The sequence below is a fragment of the Xyrauchen texanus genome, unplaced genomic scaffold, assembly GCF_025860055.1.
Source record: "Xyrauchen texanus isolate HMW12.3.18 unplaced genomic scaffold, RBS_HiC_50CHRs HiC_scaffold_211, whole genome shotgun sequence".
NCBI classification, from domain to species: Eukaryota; Metazoa; Chordata; class Actinopteri; order Cypriniformes; family Catostomidae; genus Xyrauchen; species Xyrauchen texanus.
The window spans coordinates 26,441-41,233 of NW_026266179.1; the positions used below are offsets into that span (position 1 = coordinate 26,441).

General features: G+C 39.0%; 2 protein-coding genes across 2 annotated transcripts; one reads left to right on the forward strand and one right to left on the reverse strand.

The window, feature by feature from the left end:
- The first annotated feature begins 249 nt into the window (after positions 1–249).
- On the forward strand, positions 250–10,405 carry LOC127641875 (troponin T, fast skeletal muscle isoforms-like). The gene is made up of 10 exons (XM_052124688.1): positions 250–370; positions 5,498–5,516; positions 5,641–5,686; positions 7,157–7,273; positions 7,431–7,508; positions 7,603–7,716; positions 7,822–7,934; positions 8,029–8,119; positions 8,360–8,400; positions 10,088–10,405. The coding sequence occupies exons 1-10, from the start codon at positions 250–252 to the stop codon at positions 10,122–10,124; spliced, it is 777 nt and encodes a 258-aa protein (XP_051980648.1). The 3' UTR covers positions 10,125–10,405.
- Positions 10,406–11,758: 1,353 nt separating this feature from the next.
- Positions 11,759–14,329, reverse strand: LOC127641871 (myoblast determination protein 1 homolog). Its single transcript, XM_052124685.1, has 3 exons — positions 13,644–14,329; positions 12,677–12,755; positions 11,759–12,560 (listed from the first exon to the last, which is right to left on the reverse strand). The coding sequence occupies exons 1-3, from the start codon at positions 14,151–14,153 to the stop codon at positions 12,325–12,327; spliced, it is 825 nt and encodes a 274-aa protein (XP_051980645.1). The 5' UTR covers positions 14,154–14,329; the 3' UTR covers positions 11,759–12,324.
- Positions 14,330–14,793: the final 464 nt, after the last annotated feature.

The following is a 14,793-nucleotide window of genomic DNA, read 5'->3' on the forward strand; positions in this document are numbered from 1 at the left end:
TGATAGTAGGATATTATAAGTATTTCAGTACATAGGAAATAGAGTGCAGGGTATTTTGAAATGCATGATACTGCAGCAAAACGCACTATTGCATGGGTGCATTCATCTTGTAATAGTAGCAAGATGGCAGCTGAGTGAACTGACTTGCTTTAAAACGGGCTCTGAAAGTTAATAACCCCCCTGTCAGTCATCCTCTTTCAGTTAACCCCTTCTAAATGAACCCCTCTACCATGCAAACTCCCTCCCACCATGCATGCAATAGCTGTAGATGAGGAGATTGAGGTGGCACCTGAGGCTGCCCCAGAACCTGAACCAGAGCCTGAGCCAGTGGCTGAACCTGATCCTGAGCCAGAACCTGAGCCTATAGAATGTATGTGACGTACAATATTCTACGATCCCCACTCGAACCTTTTAGCAGTGCGCTCCACCATTTTATAAGCCGGTTAGCCCTGAGAATTTGTGCCCACGTGTTCCACTGTAGCCAAGGGTCACACACAATCTCCTCTTCTTACCAGAAACTACCAGAGTGATCTGACAAGACCCAACTTGTACCATCCCAAACCCAACCCCAACCTGCAATCATTCAGTCTCTTAATAATTTCTTCCTAAAACAAGTACATTTGCAGCAATGTGCTGTATTTTAAAGCATCATAGGCAACATTCATTAACAGTATAGAAACAGTAAACTCACAGTTTTAACAAGGCACGGTGGCCCCTCAGCATACCAGAGGAAAAGGGGGGAAAGATTGGCTTACCGTTAATCAAGTCCCATATTCTTATCATTTATGAAACTTTGCTGAATGAAGAACAATCGTGTTAAACCCTTTCATGGTCTTGGGCGGCTGTGGCTCAGGTGGTAGAGCTGGTTGGCTGCTAATCGCAGGGTTGGTGGTTTGATTCCCGGCCCACACAACTCCACATGCCGAAGTGTCCTTGGGCAAGACACTGCACCCCAAATTGCTCCCAATGGTAGGCTAGTTCAAATGGTAGTTCTGCTGCCGTGTGTGTGTGTGTGTGTGTGTGTGTGTGAGCGTGTATTTATCACTTTGTGGGGACCAAATGTCCCCATAAGGATAGTAAAACCCAAAATGTTTGACCTTGTGGGGACATTTTGTCGGTCCCCATGAGGAAAACAGCTTATAAATCATACTAAATTATGTTTTTTGAAAATGTAAAAATGCAGAAAGTTTTCTGTGAGGGTTAGGTTTAGGGGTAGGGTTAGGTTTAGGGGATAGAATATAAAGTTTGTACAGTATAAAAACCATTATGTCTATGGAAAGTCCCCATAAAACATGGAAACACAACATGTGTGTGTGTGTGTGTGTGTGTGTGTGTGTGTGTGTGTGTGTGTGTGTGTGTGTGTGTGTGTGTGTGTGTGTGTGTGTGAAGGTTTTAGCCTGAAAAACTTTTACCCTGGTGATCTGAACCTGGCAAAGCAATTTATTTTTAAATTTCATTCATTTACAGTATAAACAAAGCTACAAAATTACCCACTACTGTGTACCTCAGAGTCATATTGACCCTTTTTATCTTCAATGTAAAAGCTTGTATTAAAGGCTCTGTTTGCTCTATCTATCTACTTTTGGTCTTAAATCGCTCCTCCCAAAAAAAAAAACCTGAATGTCTGTGGGTGGAGTCACAAACTTCGTTGGAGTACACCTTGCCTTTCAGAACTGTATATTGTGATAAGGTAATAGATAAAAAAATTCTAGTGTTTGCTGCCATCTAGTGGAATGATCTAAGACTAAATGAAGGGAGATTGAGCAAACACAGCCTTTATTACAAGATTTCTGAAGCTGCACTGGGGCATCCCCTGCCTTTCAGATCTGTGTTAGAAGGTGATCTTTTCTAGTGTTTGCTGCCCCCTAGAGGAGCTATTTAAAACCAAAGAGAGTTGAGACCAGTAGAGAGATAGAGCAAACAGAGCCTTTAATGCAAGCTTTTGAAATTGAAGATAAAAAAGGGATCAGTTTGAACCTGGAGGTTCAAAGTAGGGACTTGCTCATTAAGACCATGGAAGGATTAACAGTGTACTAGTCACATCTGAACCTTTTCAGAGCGTTGAATCTTTGTTACATCCGGTAGCAGACCTATTAGACTCATAGACTGTTTGTGTACATGTATTCTTACTTCTGACCCAAATACTGAAAGGCATAATTCGCTAATTACTTGCCCCATGCAAGGTCGTTTGTTTAATATTTTGGCTAATTTGATCATGCTTTCAGCTACTAATAAGAATAATAATAAAAAACATTTTTTTGATTTTTCCAACTTTCAATATTTAAAACATATTTAAACAAATTTAACAATATTTAAATCTATTCCACAGAATTTTGCAAAGAATTACGCAAAAATTCTACATTTAAACGTTAATCATTGCATAATCTGCACTGTTTCAGTATATTAAGTATACTGTAGAGTATGCAGTAGCCTGATGCAACACGAAGCGTCTGCGTACGTCTTTCAAAGTATACTTCATCGCTTCATTATTAATGCTTTATGCTTTACTGTGAATATCATCAGTGTCTGTACTGTATTGGCTGCATTTCTAATTTTCTATTCTGCTTTTGCTTTCTGTACTTCAATGCTTGCTGCATGCAGAGGTCTTTGAAGAGGAAGGTATGTTGAATACAGATGTATCCCACTTTTTTCATGTTGAAGGGAATGTTCTGCCCCTTGTTTCAGTTGTCTGTAGTCTCCCTCTAGTGGAGAATATCTGTCAAGTCAAGTGGTTTTTATTGTCGTTCAACCATATACAGTTAGTACAGTACACAGTGAAACCAGACAACCTTCCTCCAGGACCATGGTGCTACATAGGACAAACACAGAACCACATGAGACTACACAGACTAAATAACATACCTATATAAAATGCACATGCAAAAGTGTGCAAAAAGTATGGGACAGTACAATAAATTACTAAAAATTAACAGGACAATGGGCACAGTGAGAGACCAGTACCCAGTAGTGTAAAAAGATGACAGTTTCTAAAAATGCCAAATGTAAACATAACATACTATGAAATAGTGTTCTATGCACATGGCAGTTATTGAGGTAGCAGCCAGGTATAAAGTGACAATAATTAAAGTGCAACTCAGGACACATGTGTGTGTTTCAGTCCAGTCTCTGAGGATTGAGGAGTCTGATGGCTTGGTGGAAGAAGCTGTTACACAGTCTGGCCGTGAGGGCCCGAATGCTTCGTTACCTCTTGCCAGACGGCAGGAGGGTGAAGAGTTTGTGTGAGGGGTGTGTGGGGTCATCCACAATGCTGGTTGCTTTGCGGATGCAGTGTTTTTTGTAAATGTCTTTGATGGAGGAAAGAGAGACCCCGATGATTTTCTCAGCTGTTCTCACTATCCTCTGCAGGGCTTTGCGGTCCGAAACGGTGCAAGTCCCAAACCAGGCAGTGATGCAGCTGCTCAGGATGCTCTCAATAGTCCCTCTATAGAATGTAGTGAGGATGGGGGGTGGGAGATGTGCTTTTCTCAGACTTCGAAGAAAGTAGACATGCTGCTGGGCTTTCTTGGTAATAGAGCTGGTGTTGAGGGACCAGGTGAGGTACTCCACCAGGTGAATACCAAGGAATTTGGTGCTCTTGACGATTTCCACAGAGGAGCCGTCGATGTTCAGCGGAGAGCGGTCACTCTGTGCTCTCCTAAAGTCAACAACCATCTCTTTTGTTTTGTCCAGATTCAGAGACAGGTTATTGGCTCTACACCAGTCCGTTAGCCGCTGCACCTCCTCTCTGTATGCTGACTCGTCGTTCTTGCTGATGAGACCCACCACGGTCGTGTCATCAGCAAACTTAATGATGTGGTTCGAGCTGTGCTTTGCTGCACAGTCGTGAGTCAGCAGAGTGAACAGCAGTGGACTGAGCACACAGCCCTGGGGGGCCCCAGTGCTCAGTGTGATGGTGGTGGAGATGCTGTTCCCGATCCAGACTGACTGAGGTCTCCCAGTCAGGAAGTCCAGGATCCAGTTGCAGAGGGAGGTGTCCAGGCCCAGCAGGTTCAGCTTTCCAATCAGGTGCTGAGGAATTATTGTGTTGAATGCTGAGCTGAAGTCTATGAACAGCATTCGAACGTATGAGTTACGCCCAGTACGCGCCTGGGATGATTGTTTAAACAAGATCAAGCGTGTTCGCCCCTCTCGTTTCAAAGACCACATACTGATGGAATTTAGGGAGCACTGTCTTGAGATTCGCATGGTTGAAATCTCCGGCGACAATAAACAGTCCATCAGGATGAGCGTTCTGCAGTTCGCTCATAGCCCCATACATTTCACAGAGCGCTTCCTTAGCGTTAGCTCTGGGGGGCATGTAAACTCCGGTTATAATAACAGTGGTGAATTCCTGTGGTAAATAAAAAGGTCTGCATCTAACAGTCACAAGCTCCACCAGTGATGAGCAGTAACTAGAGACTAGCACAGAGTTATTGCACCATTCCGTGTTGATGTAAACACACAAGCCACCACCACGAAGTCTTACCGCACAGAGCTGCATTTCTGTCGGCACGAAACGAGGCGAGCCCGTCTAGCTGAATGGCGGCGTCCACTCTGCCGCTGAGCCACGTCTCCATGAAAACAAAGACGCAGCAGTCTCTAAGCTCACGCTGCGTAGTCTGCTGGAGTCGGATGTAGTCCAGTTTATTGTGCAGGGAGCAAACATTTGAGAACAGTATAGACGGGAGAGTCGGCCGGCTAGGGTTTGTTTTTAGCCTAGCATGAACCCCCGCCCTCTTGCCGCGCTTTCACTTCCTTGCACACCGCTTATGATGTCCCCTCCCCCGGGTACCGGCATCAGGCGACACCAAGGACTGGAGGCCTGGTCTCCGCAGCAAGCCGAGTTTGCGTATTAACTCCTGCAGATCATCATGCAGCTTGGTTGTTGCATGAATATTATATTTTAACAGTGTCTGGCGATGGTAGACACGAACACCGGTTGCTCCGATGTCCATATGCCGTAAAAGTCGGGCTAAGTGACAAAAATAGCACCATTTTAGATCCGGAGTGGCCGCTGCGTGCTACTGCGCCGCCATCTTGGATCAATTTCCAACATGCTGTCCCTTGCCAAGGTTTGCATATTGGATCAAAAAACAAGTCAATAATTGGATGTAATATATGTGTATATTATATTTCATTATATTACATCTAAAACTAAGCCATTGTAAATACAAACCTGAAAAATAATCTATCCAGAGATTAGGTTACGTAAAGTAAAGGGTGAAAGATTTTGATATACTAACAACTGCTATCTACTACAAAGTGACCCACCATTCGACATTCTGTTTGACTTTGCTCTGCATGGCATGTGCCAAAAACTGTGCCACACATTTTTGAGAACCAGTGGCTTTTGGACACCAAATTACTAATTTTGGGAAAGTAGATATGAAAGTGCTATGCATACATTTTGAAAACTGGCCTGTAATAGTAGTTTGCCATATCTACGGCAAGGTGTTGATTTCCCAATAACATGTACCCTTCCTCATTCTTAATACAGATGAAAAGCCAAAGTTCAAGTAAGTCATTCTCTCACAGAGACATAAATAGGAACGATGTTTACACATTTCTACAAATTGAAATAGTTAATTTTATCATATATAATGATTTTATACAGATACATATTTTAATTCTCTCAAATAGGCCATCAGGACCCAAGATCCCAGATGGTGAGAAAGTGGACTTTGATGTAAGTATTGCTGCGTTCGTGCTGTGTTTCAATTACTGTAATTAAGACGACTTGGATTTTCTACTTGGATCTTTTTACGCCTTTGGACTCCCAACTGGGGTTGCAACGGATTATTATTTTCATAATCGACTGATCTAAAGAGTATTTTTCCTCATAAAAAGTTTTATTTTCTTAAGAAATTAATTGTAATTTTAAAACACGTATAAAATAATACGACTCCAGTCTTGTCAGTAACCTAATAAAAGCTGTTTTAGTCTACAAGAAGAGGTTCACTCATGGGGGAAGCCATGTTGGGAATCACATGACCAGTTGAATACTACTTGCTTAAACTAACTGCCCTGTAATTGGTTATTGGACTCATGGATTTAATTAATCATGGTTGACAGAATAGTGGATTTCTATAATGCCATCAGTAACCGAAGATGATTGCATTTAAATGATGCTGCATACATTCTTCAAGATGTCAGTGGAAACCTAAGACGACAAATAAAACGTTGACTGAGTGTACCTTTAAATGACAATTGCATCTGAAGTTATTAGTTGCTTGAATTCGAAAGGCTGTTGGATGCCATATTTATTGATTTGTGCGTAAATATTTGTGATATTTTAAGGATATACTAGCTCTTAAACAAAAGAAGATGCATGCCAATTTCCAACTTCCTCAATCATACGCTTGCAGAATTATAAGTGGTTTCTAGTTTTAGCGCCCCCTATTGCCAAACCTAGAAGAAAATTGGTGTGAATCCACAAAATGGCTTCGTGTTGAAGTCTACCAAGTTTCGTTATGTTCAGAATGTACATTCAGAAGATATAGTTCAATAAGTGAATTTGGGCCATTTAAAAAATGCATTGGCTTATATCTTAGAAACGATTGAGTGTCCGTAGATGATACACACCAAGATTTCATGTGAATCAGACCTATGGCCTAGTAGGAGTTAGAAAACGTCAATCAAAACAGTAGACAGAAAATATGGACAGAAACTAAATCTGAGATAAACAGTTTGTTTGGCATGACTCATGGAGAAAAAAACATCATTTTGATAGCCCTTATCTTGCTTCTCTTCATGTGAGTCATAAAGCGACTCTGACCGCACAGATAAATGCCAGTTTCAGAGTCTGTGCCTGTTTAGATCACCTGCCTTTTTATTATTTGAACTTTAATATACGATACATTACAGACTAAAAGAAGTAACGCCAGAGTTGTCCTATTATATGGTTACATTCAAGGTTTGCGCCTGTTACGTCCCAAGATTTGAAGACAATTTTTTATTGTTGATGTTGTCAATAATGTCAACTAATCATTTCAGCACCACTCGCAAAACTCATTACGTCAAAATGACTAATTACTTCTTTAGAAGTAAAACTTTTTAAATAAGGGAAAAAAATGGCTAAGTGAACCTTTAATTAATTAATTAACCAATTTTCATGTACTTTTGGGAACTCACCATGTTTCTGTGTGTCTGAACACAGGACATCCAGAAGAAACGTCAAAACAAGGATCTGATTGAGCTCCAGACCCTCATCGATGCTCACTTTGAGGACAGGAAGAAGGAAGAGGAGGAGCTCATCGCCCTCAAGGATAGAATTGTGAGTGAATGTCACCCAAGAAGCAACATTTTCACAAAACTGCTGTATTTTTTGAAGTATTTTGCCTTGGCCACACAAACCGTGGAACATCTTAGAAGGTGAGACTAATGAATTGTAAAAGCAAACTGTGAACATGTTTTTGCCATTCCTCCAACAGGAGAAGCGCAGAAATGAGAGGGCAGATCAGCAGAGGGTCCGGGCTGAAAAAGACAAGGAGCGCCAGGCGAGACGAGAGGTGTATATCACTGACATTCTCAGAGACCTACCTGTATTGTGTCCATGTTCTAGTAATGCACTTACTGTACACTGTGTCCTGTTGGCTTGAACAGGAGGAGAGGCTGAGGAAAGAGGAGGCAGATGCTAAGAAGAGGGCAGATGAAGATGCCAAGAAGAAGTCAGCTCTGTCCAGCAAGGGCTCCAACAACAGCAGCTATCTACAGAAGGTCAAATTTAAGAAAGGCCTAAATTTAGGGTTTCTTGGTGGCTGAAAGGGAGTACGAATGATTGATATGAATGTGGCTGAAACTTCTGGCTCTGTTGCTCTTCAGGCTGACTCCAAGAGAGGTGGCAAAAAACAGACAGAAAGAGAGAAGAAGAAAAAGATCCTGGCTGATAGGCGCAAGCCACTCAACATTGACCATCTCAGTGAGGACAAACTCAAGTGAGTTACATCCCATGCTATCATAATGAACTTGAAGTGGGTGTGTAAACACAGTTAGGTCTTGCTTACTTGTGTCTTGTGTCCTGAACTTCAGGGAAAAGGCAAAGGAGTTATTTGAATGGTTGAAGAACTTGGAGTCAGAGAAGTTTGACCACATTGAGAGGCTGAAGAAACAGAAATATGAGGTGAGAAAACAAATACTGAAATGGAGAAGAAAACCAAAAATGGTTGACAGCGCAAGCATTTCCCAGTGTATTTCACTACTATTTGATCCTTTGAGGTAATGTCCAGATTTAAGTCACTGTACTATGGTAAATCTCTGCTGTTAAGAGTTGAAAAGGTTTTATTTGGGGGGTAAATCCCATTCTTACTCTTTCATAGCTTTGATTGGATTGAGATCTGAATACAACTCTTATCTTCTTCAGGTTACCACATTGCGCAAGAGAGTGGAGGAGCTGAGCAAATTGTAAGTTGTAGGACTGCCATAAGTTGTTATGGCATGGCGCCTTCAGCTGTGCATGGCCTGTATGTGGCTGCATCAGTGAATTTAAAGGTTTGCTGTGGTGGGGAAAAGGTGGTAAAGCTCTAACTTTAGCAAGAGATTTGTAAATATAACGATACATTTATGGCAATTTTTTGTGATTTTGAGTGAAATTTAGATTCAATACGCAGTTTATATCCAGTCTATATGAAGGACGCGTAAAGGGAAATACATTCACTGAGCACTTTATTAGGAACACTATGGTCTTAATAAAGTCCCTGATGTGGTCTGCTGTTGTAGCCCATCCGCCTCAAAGTTCAACGTGTTGTGCATTCTTAGATGCTATTCTGCTCAGGTTATCTGAGTTACCATAGCCTTTCTATCAGTTCAAACCAGTCTGGCCATTCTCTGTTGACCTCTCTCGTAAACAGGGCATTTCCGTCTACAGAACTGTGCTTTTGCTCACTGGATGTTTTTTTGTTATTGGCATCATTCTGAGTAAATTCTAGAGACTGTTTTGTGTGAAAATCCCAGAAAATCAGCTGTTACAGAAATACTCAAACCAGCCCGTCTGGCACCAACAATCATGCCACAGTCCAAATCACTGAGATCACATTTTTCCCCATTCTGATGGTTGATGTGAACATTAACTGAAGCTCCTGACCCCTACATGCATGATTTTATGCATTGCACTGCTGCAACACGATTGGCTGATTAGATAATTGCATGAATAAATAGGTGTACAGGTGTACCTAATCAAGTGTTTTATCAGTGTATAAGGTTTTTTGTCATACATGATATGTGGGAACATGCACATTGTAGCACCTTGCTTCCTAGTTGTCTGTAAAAAGGCAAACAATAGTTTTGTGAGTACCAAAAATTAAAATGTATTTTTTTAGGTTGTTTACTCTTGCCCAGATAGCACACGTACATCTCCAATATGTAATAAACATCTGCTAAACATCTTAAAAATAGCGTCATGGACATAAACGTCTCAAAGACATCTGATAAATGTCTTATTGATGTCCGAGACACACTTATTGACATATGTCTTATAGATGTATTGCAGATAAGTAAGCAATGTAAGAAGTATGTCAGATGTGAACACACACATCAAACAGACGTCTGTGTGGTGTACGTGTGCTATCAGGGAATACGTCTTTAAAGGAGCTCTCATAACGTTATTAACCGTTCTTTTATTTCGTTCTAAACGGTAACATTTTGGAAAGGAGGCTGTGAAACATCTGAACCAGAATGTAATATACCACTTTTACTCAGAACGAACTGAAATGAAAAACATTTAATTTTTAGTCCCTGCTGAAAACTACTGTATTAATGATGCAGCATCCAGGCCACTAGGTGTCAGTGTAAATCATTGTAAGAAACTTCCACATACTTTAAAAAAAAATTACTTGGATGTCAAAAAGATGTTATACGTTTTTGAGTTTAAGTTTAAACGTTTTTAAGACGTTTAGCAGATGTTAATAACAATGTGATGCTTTCCAGATGAAAAGATCTAAAACAGACATCTTGGAGGTGTACGTGTGCTATCTGAGTTTAAGTCCTTCATTTAGATGGATGCATGAATGTATGGATGGATGGAAGGATGGAATTAACAGTCAAATTTCATTTGCTCACCTGGTGTCATTTTATTGTCATTTTCCCATTACAGCAGCAAGAAAGGTGCCGCCGCTCGTCGCAGAAAGTAGATGACCAATACCACCACAAATATGATGGACAAGAATTACAGTCATCGTTACATTACTATCGGTGTTGCTTACACTCAGAACTCAGTAGCTGCTGTTGGTCAAAGATCAACTGACTCTTTCTCATCTTGAACTTTTATTATTTGGTTCCAATGTATGCCATGTAAATAAAGTGTGACTATAAAGCCTTTATCAGTAGATCTGTTCTTATTCAAATATCAATAAAATCCATGTTTTTAGAAATGTCATCCAAGATCATTTTGTTCAAAATTGTCAGCATTCAATAAAGGTTATTCAAAAATTGTGTTCTGCAGTGCAGGCTATTTTGTCAATATTGCAACATCAGTGAGATTAGTGTCATAAAAAAATTGTCAACTCACGTCATGGCCTAAATCTCGCATGATCCACAAAATAAATAAAATAGATTTACCCAATTTGGAATGCCCAATTCCCACTTCTTAGTAGGTCCTCGTGGTGGCGTGGTTACTCAACACAATTGGGGTGGCGGAGAACAAGTCTCAGTTGCCGCCGTTTCTTATCTTATCACGTGACTCGCAGTGCATGACGGAGACTCACAGCATGTGGGCGGGGGGTGGTGGTTTACAACTCTACATTAAAATATGATCATCCTAGAAACATAAGAGATATGCACATCAATATGTTCACCATTTTCAATGGTCGATAACAGTGTATTAAGCCACTGGTCAAACCCAATGTAGGTATGTAAATATACGAGACAGAAAATAAAGTTAAGGCTACACAAGATAGTGCTGTTGCTATGTTTCGTTCAACCCCAAAGTATTGCCATTTGACATTTTTTATTATTTTTATTTTTTTTATACATTTTATATGGGGACATAACCACATGAGAGGGGATTACTATTCCTTAATTATTCCTGAAATATTAGATGACCCACAATAAATAATGCAAACAAAAAAAGTGAAGCAAATGACATCTAAAAAACAACAGTAGTCTAACAGTTTGGGAATGCTGTCATAAATAACATTAACAGACATTATTAGCCTTCATTGCACAGGCCTGGGTAATGCATAACATACAAATAGTTAATGTAGGCTTCATTTCAATTCGACGTGTCCCGAAATAGCTGAATTCAAATTTAGGATTATGTTATGCACTAGCATATAGCTAATGTTTTAGTCACCTAACTTATTGAAGTTATTGTAAAGTTTTACCTAAACGTATTGTGGGTTTCAAAAATGAAATCAAGCTCATCTTCTGTTCAAAACGATTTTCTTTGCAAACTTTCAGCACCCCCAAAATAGAAAATAATAAAGAAAACAAATTTAATAGTGTAAATAATTTCTGTAACTCGCTTGTAAGTTTATTTCAAGCTTTGTTATTATTATTATTATTATTATTATTATTGTTATTATTATTATTTTGGTCCAAATAAATAAATAGTTTTGAGAAACTTCATTGCATTTGGCAGCACTAAATTGCCAGCTATATGAAATCAAAATCTCAGAAATATTAGCACATTATTATTATTATTATTGTAGTTCATTAGGATTCATTAATTTTCTTCACACAAAATTTACTAAAAACATTTTTTTAATTAATGGAATAAATCGCATAAAGAAATAAATCACAAAACTGCACAGCAAATATTTCCGTATAAATAGTTATTTTTTTATTATTCCGACATTCACTCATTTAAGAAGTATAAATATAAAGTTAAACACAAGACACAACAAGATAATGTTTCAAACAGGCATTATTAAATACATAATGTTTGATCGTTTTCGTTTCTTAACAAAACAGATCTTATTTACACATGTACAAAAGTGGTCCTACTTTTCGTGTCTGAATTACGAATCTCTCGTAAATAATTAGGAAATAAAATGTGATGGTGACAGAAAATATACTCACAAAGGGGAAAAATATGGTCACATTTTAACGTGGATACAATTAAATAAATAAGCATAGTTAAGAAACTCACTTCTGCTGATCTGTTGAGCCATTTTCATAATGGAATACAAATAAAATAAAGATTAAGAAAGAAAGAAAGAAAGAAAGAAAGAAAGAAAGAAAGAAAGAAAGAAAGAAAGAAAGAAATAATTCGTTTCCCGCAAAATGTCTTTCTTTAGTCGTTAAGATTGGATTTGCATTTTTATTTGTATTCTGCTGAATGTTTTTCTTGTCTTCATATTGTCCTTTTTAATTTGTTGACGGTGTGAATCTTTATAGCACTTGGTAGATGGGGTCCTGAGTTTGTTGTTGGGGGCAGTTGGTCGGGGACGGTGCGGGGGCCCCGGTCTCACCCAGGACAGACCCTTCCTGCGGAGAGCACGGGCTTCCGTCGGGCCCCTCCGATGACAACACGGGACATGTGGGGGTCTCCGTGGAAATTCTCTCCACGATGCTGGATAGGCAATCCAAACTCGACACCACTGAGTTTTTATTATTCCGTGAATCACCTAATAAACCAACGAATTAAGAAAGGATTTGAACTTTTGAGCTTTTCAATGTCAAAAACAAACTGCATTTAGGCTTTTTGGATAATGAAGTTGGTTTTTGTGGGTATATGACCTACCATTTGGCGTCTCATTGAAATAAGAGCTGTCATAACTGTTCCGTCTCCTCGACTGGCATGTGGGACCCATGAAATCCATCTAGAAACACGAAAATATAAACATTTATTATTTAAAAAAATGTAGGCCTATTTAGTAAACTTTACTAAATTTATGTATGGTGTATTTCGCCTGAATGCTGAACATCACGTGTTGTCATGGTAATGCCATTATAATTAGCCTGTATTCATTTATCAATTGATGTTTTTGATTTGGAAAAAGTACACTCTACAAAATATCTTTTTAAGATTAACGCATTTCAGTTTCATAACAAATTTCCATCTAATTTGATTAAAGTGATTAATTTTTTTTAATCTATTTTAATTTAAAAATTAATTAAAAAATATATTAAATATTTTAAAAAAAAATATGAAATTAAAATGCGCAATTATTAAAAATAAATAGGATACTTATTTGTAAGAATTACGCAATTTATTACGCATTTAAATTGTTATGAAATTAAAATGTCCAATATATAATATTTCAAATATATTTTTCCTTTTTTTTATATTTTTTTAACACACACACAAACACACACACACACACACATATATATATATATTCCCAAATTAAAAATATGACATTAATAAATGGATGAATGAATTAATAAAATATATTAAATTGTTTAATGCCATATATCATAATAAGCAGGATATAAATAGGAGATAATAATGCAATATAGTGATTTTATATTCGTTTTTGATGCAGCTTGAATTGTGTAATCTTTAAGAAAATTACAGTTGTGAAACGTAAAACAAATAAGGCTTTTTATGCATCTTTTTTACACAATTCAATTTGATGGAATCTTGTTATGAAATTGAACTGCGCAAATCTTAAAAACAGGCTTGAATATTGTATTTTTTTTTTCTATAACGATTTAATGTCACATGGGCCTATATTAGAATATATATTTCTAATAAAACTTCTTACCATGCCATCAGAGCAGTTGGATCTCGGGCTGGAGGCGTCTGAGTCTCCACTGTAATGTTCCAGTACGGGGTAGTAATTTTCCTCTTGACCCCTGAGCAGCGCCTGCAGAGACTCAATGTAACTGATCGCGTTTCTCAGAATCTCCACCTTTGGCAGCCTCTGGTTCGGGTTGGTGGACGTGCATCTCTTGAGGGTCTCGAAAGCATCGTTGACTTTACTCAGCCGCCTCCTCTCTCGCATGGTCGCGGCTTTGCGCCGGTCAGCATTGGTGGTTTTTCTCTTGCAGGCTTTGCATGCCCACAGCAGACACCTGCCGGCCTGGTGATGCCCGCTGGGCGCCCGGACGTGCTCGTCCTCGATGTGGTGATGCTCGTCGGGCTTGAGCAGACTCACATGGACGAGCCTTGGGTCCAGGTCTTCGAAAAAGTGCATGTCACTGGTGTTGAAGCAGGGGTCGTCGTAGAAATCATCAGCTGAAGGGATGGGGAACGGAATATCCGACAACTCCATCTTAATGTGTTAGGAAAAATCGGATGCACTCAAACTGCCCTACTTGGAGTAGTCTTGAATGGTGAACTGGAATATAAAGTGGTAACAGACTTAAAAAAGCTTCAGGAATATTAAGACAAACTCCTTTCAATCTTGAAACAACTTAATGCAGAAGACAACGGTCCTGTAAAGAGTAATTCTCTTGTACCCTTCAGGTACTTGTTGCTGGGAAGAGAGCACATCCCATTTATATTGCAGCTCGGCCAGTCCGGGGCGTGTTTTGCATGTGACTGTTTGACCAATGAACGTGTGCACAGAGAAAGGGGGTGGGGTTTTGAAGGCCCTGGACTGCAGCTAATGACAGTGTAATAAAAATGTTACAATGATACATTCATTTATAAACAATCATTGAAGTTGTTCTCACCACATTGTTTATTATTATTATTATTAGTAGTAGTAGTAGTAGTAGTAGTAGTTAATCTGAGATGGAAGTGACATCAAATCCCAGTTGTCAGCGTATCATAACTTCAAATCCTATTTCCAAGATTATTTTGGGGAAACTGGAGATATAGGGCATTTCATTGGTTTCTAAATGGCTTTGTCATATGGTAGGCTATTTGAAAAGACGAGAAATCATAGGGTTGTCTATAATCAAACAACC

Excerpts from the sequence above, each read along its gene's own strand:
- LOC127641875 (XM_052124688.1), top strand. The coding sequence starts at position 250 with ATGCATGCAATAGCTGTAGATGAGGAGATTGAGGTGGCACCTGAGGCT. Across the intron at positions 7,509-7,602 it reads AGCGCCAGGCGAGACGAGAG|GAGGAGAGGCTGAGGAAAGA; the intron begins GTGTATATCACT and ends TGGCTTGAACAG. Across the intron at positions 8,401-10,087 it reads GTGGAGGAGCTGAGCAAATT|CAGCAAGAAAGGTGCCGCCG; the intron begins GTAAGTTGTAGG and ends TTCCCATTACAG.
- LOC127641871 (XM_052124685.1), bottom strand. The coding sequence starts at position 14,153 with ATGGAGTTGTCGGATATTCCGTTCCCCATCCCTTCAGCTGATGATTTC. Across the intron at positions 12,756-13,643 it reads CCAACTGCTCTGATGGCATG|ATGGATTTCATGGGTCCCAC; the intron begins GTAAGAAGTTTT and ends TCGTGTTTCTAG. Across the intron at positions 12,561-12,676 it reads TTTCAATGAGACGCCAAATG|GTGATTCACGGAATAATAAA; the intron begins GTAGGTCATATA and ends TTGGTTTATTAG.